This window comes from Gavialis gangeticus, unplaced genomic scaffold (genome assembly GCF_001723915.1).
Source record: "Gavialis gangeticus isolate Ggan-Ray unplaced genomic scaffold, GavGan_comp1, whole genome shotgun sequence".
Lineage (NCBI taxonomy): Eukaryota > Metazoa > Chordata > Crocodylia > Gavialidae > Gavialis > Gavialis gangeticus.
The window spans coordinates 81,799,735-81,804,559 of record NW_017729034.1 but is presented as its reverse complement, the minus strand read 5'-3'; the positions used below and the strand labels follow the sequence as shown (position 1 = coordinate 81,804,559).

General features: G+C 41.0%; 1 protein-coding gene across 1 annotated transcript in view; it reads right to left on the bottom strand.

Annotated features, from left to right (window-relative positions):
* Positions 1-296: 296 nt before the first annotated feature.
* The window catches only part of PPIL4 (peptidylprolyl isomerase like 4), a 46,484-nt gene continuing 41,955 nt past the window's right edge, over positions 297-4,825 (bottom strand). Inside the window, exon 13 of the mRNA XM_019527191.1 lies at positions 297-2,964. Coding sequence (XP_019382736.1) covers positions 2,728-2,964 — 237 coding nt within the window. The 3' untranslated portion in view covers positions 297-2,727. The remainder of the gene's footprint in view (positions 2,965-4,825) is intronic.

Genomic DNA, 4,825 nt, shown 5'->3' with positions numbered 1-4,825 from the left:
TACACATCCAAGAATGCATTACCATGTTGCCCATGGAAAGATAAAGTTTAATTTGTAGATATTTAGGCCAAAATGAACCTAAGATAATTCATTTGATATGTATAAAGGGTCATCGATGTTACCTTGTTACCTCCACCTTGAGCCCAACAAATTGAACACATTAGTAAGGCAGCAAGGAAAGTCTGCACTGACACTTCTTTATTCTACAGAGAAAAAGAATACTTCAGTTTTCAAGGCCATCCACTCTACTTCTTCCAACAGCATTAAGGTCAGAGAATTAAATAAAAAAATGCCTCCAGTTCTTAAATGTTTACTTTGACACACAAAAAGAAGCCATTTCTGGTACTCTGATGTCAAAGATTTTTTACAGTAAAAAAACAAGATGCGAGACAAAAGCCCTACCTCTTATGTTTCTTACAACTAGAAGAAATACTGCTGCAACCTGAACCAGTTGTGGGTCTGTTGCAGTTGGATTCTTCTGCTGACTCTCAGATGTTTGTGAGCTTACTGGGTATGGTTAGTGCCCTGTCTCTATTCTCAGCTCTAGGTCAGTCAAATACATTCTCAAATGTAGGCCCCTGTCTGACACGCTTGGACAACAGGACTCCCACAGTCCTGGAACCAGTTGCTCAGGTCTTCTAAGGCTCAAGTTGCTTAAACTGTTCCCAAGAGACCTGTAGATTCAATGTGACAGTTAAGGCAAGGAACGTAGGCTTAGCAAAGACATTATTTGATAATATACATTTATTTTTAATAAAGCACAGGAGTTACAAAACACAAGTTCCTGAACACAGACCCAGCTTTGTGTCCTCACCATCATGCATGTTGTAGTTTTGTATAAGTACTTTAGGGCCAGGCAACTCATCTGCTCTGAAGACCCTGATAGACCCTGCAGACCCAGATCTATTGCCTGCATAGGGCAATAGATAGCTTCGTTTACACCCTTGAACACACTATCTAGCCCCTACCCTCCTGCGAGGGATTTTCCAATCCCCAACTTCACATGGACCTCTGGATGGAGTCTATTCAAATCCACAGGCCCCACCAGCAGAACACCCATTGCTCCTCCAGGGAAGACTCTTCCAATATTCATGCTCCTTGATTACTCAGTCACACCTTCCCACTGCAGCCTCTGTATGAGGGGTCAGGTTCCTCCTACATGAACTATAAAACTCAGTAAAATCTATAAACAAATCTACAAAATGAATTCCCCGTAGCACACTCAGGTTTGCAGTCAACGATGATATTCACAAAACAAAAATGGAATTCGTAAGGCAACCCTCAAGCTATCACACACATAAAAGAGGTAGGAAATATAAAACTGAATAGCAACAATAGTAAATCATAGAAAACAGGGTTGGAAAGAACATCAGGACATCATTTAATCCAAGACCCTGCTCCATGCCACTGTATTCTTGTCTAAACCATTCCAGACAGTTTATCATACTATACTTTTTCCAATGCTTTTATCATTCTCAGTAGGCATGTCTACAGATGCTGACAGCACCATAGCATGATACTACTGCGCAGTAGTGTTTTGTGGCACTGAGACCCGTTTGCCAGCGCTACTGTGCAGTAACTCCAGTTACTGCACATTTATTTAGTATTTATACAAAGCACTGCGCAGTAGCGTCTTGTGTAGGCAAACCACCTCTCTATATCACTGCAAATCTCTCTTCTCAACTCCCCTTTGATTTTAACATGCATGGACATAATCTTTTTTTAAATTTATTCTCTCATTTTCAAAAATGACTTTGGCATTTAATAACCCACTGAATTTCAACAGGACCTAGTCTCTTAAATTCCTTTTAAAAATTACACCCAAATAATAATAGTTACACGTGCCTCTGTCAATAGGGAAATGATTTCACTTACTTCTATTATGAATGTCCTATGTGACATTTGGCAATTAAGCGGGAATCTATGAATTTGACAACTCTATTCATTTCTATTATCTCATTCTTTCAGCCCTCTTTGATCTTGTCACTTTGTTTTGTCCATCTACTGTACCCTGTCTGACACAGATTGAGGCCTTTGTGAATCAGGAGCTGCCTTGCTGCCCAATGCATCATTTAATGGCATTGTGTTCTTTGACTGTAAGCACTACTGTAGGCGCTATTGTAATAAAAGTTACAATAAACTGGTCAAGCATCTTCACATAGTGCTATATAGCTGAGCTACCAGCAGAATGACCTACAGATGAGGAACTATTGCACCTAGATTCACACAGTGCTTTCGCCTCACACAGGTACCACTGGGCACAGCTCAGCTGCTCTGGCACTCTGATCAAAAGTCCATTTTGAAGACCTGGATTTCAGAGAGAGGTAAGAAGCCTTGAGAATTCATCTGCAAATAATATCTATTTATTTTGCAAGGGAGAAGAGGGATGGAAGCTAACTATCTACGGATTTATACCATCCTTATCACAGTAATACCTGGGCATGAAAGGATTTGTGAGAACTCAGCCTTCCTTGAGTGCATCAGTGAATCTAGCAGAGAAATACAAATAAAATGAAATATGATTTATTGAGACAATCTGACAGAATTCAAGCAGTATTCTTTCTATAGAAAGTTGCTCACTGGTGCTCTTGGAGGTATCAAACCAAAATGACAGCAGATAGAATTTGACAGCTCTGTTCCAGTGTCAGCAGAGTCGTTCAAAGATATGATAAAGAAAAGAGAAAGGTATTTCAGTTCCATTCATTTGATCATTGTCATCCTCCTCCATCATCTGTATTTGGACCTCTCTTTCTCTCTTGATTTTTTAGGACTTCTGCTTCCATCTCTCTTTTTGCTCCGTTCTCGTTCCTGAGTGTCTTCTTGGTATTTATCTTTAGATTTGCTGGAGCTATAATGTCTATCTCTGTCTCGAGATCGGCTGCGACTACGGCTATGATGTCGGTCTTTCTTTTCACTCTTTCTCTTCTCTTTACAGCATTCTCCTTCATATTTTCGATCGGAATCCTGTCAAGGAAATTTGGCAGCATGCAATTACAGATGAAGAGGAAAAAATATGAAAGGTATGAAGAAAACAAAAAAGTAGGTAAGCACCTATCTTTGGCTTTCAGAACACTGGACTACCTCTAAGCAACTCAAATCCATTATGTGAAGCACTGAATGACACACAATAGACCTGCAGCTATAAACTGTAGCAATACCAAGAAGTGTCACGTAAGGCTTCAACTTTTGGCCCATGTCAGCTGAAAGACTGGCCTCTATGTGGTTGCCTGCTGTGGTTCTTAAAGTTTTATAGCAAAAAAGCAAGTGACAAACTGGTAATGTTTAGAGGTCTCAGCTAAGGGAGTTTGTCAGGCTTGTCCTCAAGGTTGGGACCATATTCAAAATTTCAGAACTGGGTTCAAAATATGACTTCACCTAGCAAGGGGTGGGGGAGGACCTGTAGCCAAGTTTTCCATTCAGGCCCATCTCTACTTCCTAACAGCAAAGCACTGCAAGAGTGCAAAGTTCTGTGTAAACATGAACCAGGGAAAGCCAGAAGAAGTCTGAAATAGGAGTCAAATGCAATTTTAAAGAGTATAAATTTTCAAAGAAAACTTGCTATTCAAAACTTGTGAACAAAACATCACCTGGCATTAGAGCCGGAAAGTGCATCATTTATGGCAATTATCTACATGATCAAAACACAAGGATACTTAGTCATTTTCTAAGTATGCAGGTCAGAAAAACAAGAGCTGAGTCTGCACTGGAATGTCTGACAAGTTAAGATAACTTAGCATTTTTAATGGTTAAAAGGTCTAAGACAATGGCACCCAGACAAAAGGGCTTCTATAAGTGTTTTTTAGATTTTTGTGGTTTACGATAATGAACCATGACTTACAAAAAGTGACTTATACAATTCTTAATCCTCTCCTGAAGCAAATCTGCTCTTATTCAAGAGACTTGCCCATCTTTTCTGCATCTCCCTTCCCTCTCCCTGAACAAAGGTCTTAAAACAATGGGGAGAGGGCAATTATTTCAGGTGGAGGGCCGTTTAGAGTTTCGGCAAACTGTCAAGGGCCACATGGGGTAGCCCTGCCCCTTAGTAGGTGCCCCACCCCCTTTTGCCATCTTGGGACCGGAAGTCCTGCCCCTTAAACTCTGACCTTTGCCACCAGAAGTCTCTCCCCTTGCCCCCAGAAGTACTCCTTTCAGTAAGGGGTTTTGCCATCTCGGAATCAGAAAAATACCAAATTATATCCTAAAAAGCAAACATCTAAAACATTCATTAATTTGATTTCAAAAAATATTTTTGCCCTGGTTTACATGTATTTGTGTAGTGTACAGAGAGGTGATTGCACAATAGCTTAAAATGAAGAAGTCTTATGCTTGTATATTGGGGGGAGTATAGGTTTGTGGGGGGCTGTAGGTGTGTGGGGTAAAGAAGCATGTGTGTGTGTGTGGATACGTGGGGTGTGGGTGGGTATGGTGTTTGTGGGGGAGAATAGGGTATAGCTTAGCTTGGGAAGGGTTCTCATGATTGTTAACAGTGATACTAATGCTGTATTTGGTCATCAGCCCCTTTACAGATGTGTTCTTCCCACAAACATTGGTTGTTATGAATCCCTAGTGCTTTAGGCTAAGTTCAAACAGTCAAAAGCCTGAGGCAGAATTGATTCAATCTAGGCAGTTTCCTCTAAGCTGTGTAGGTTAAACCGATAACCAACTGAACTGCCATTCAGTTTTCAATTGGGAAAGGCAGGGAACGGCCTGCACTGACCCAGGCCAGTAAGCAGTGGGCACTAGAGTACATCTCTCAGCCTTCAGGGCATTGCCAGTCCAGCCAAGTGTCCCTGATTGGCTCCCCAGTATGTGCTCCCAACTCCTT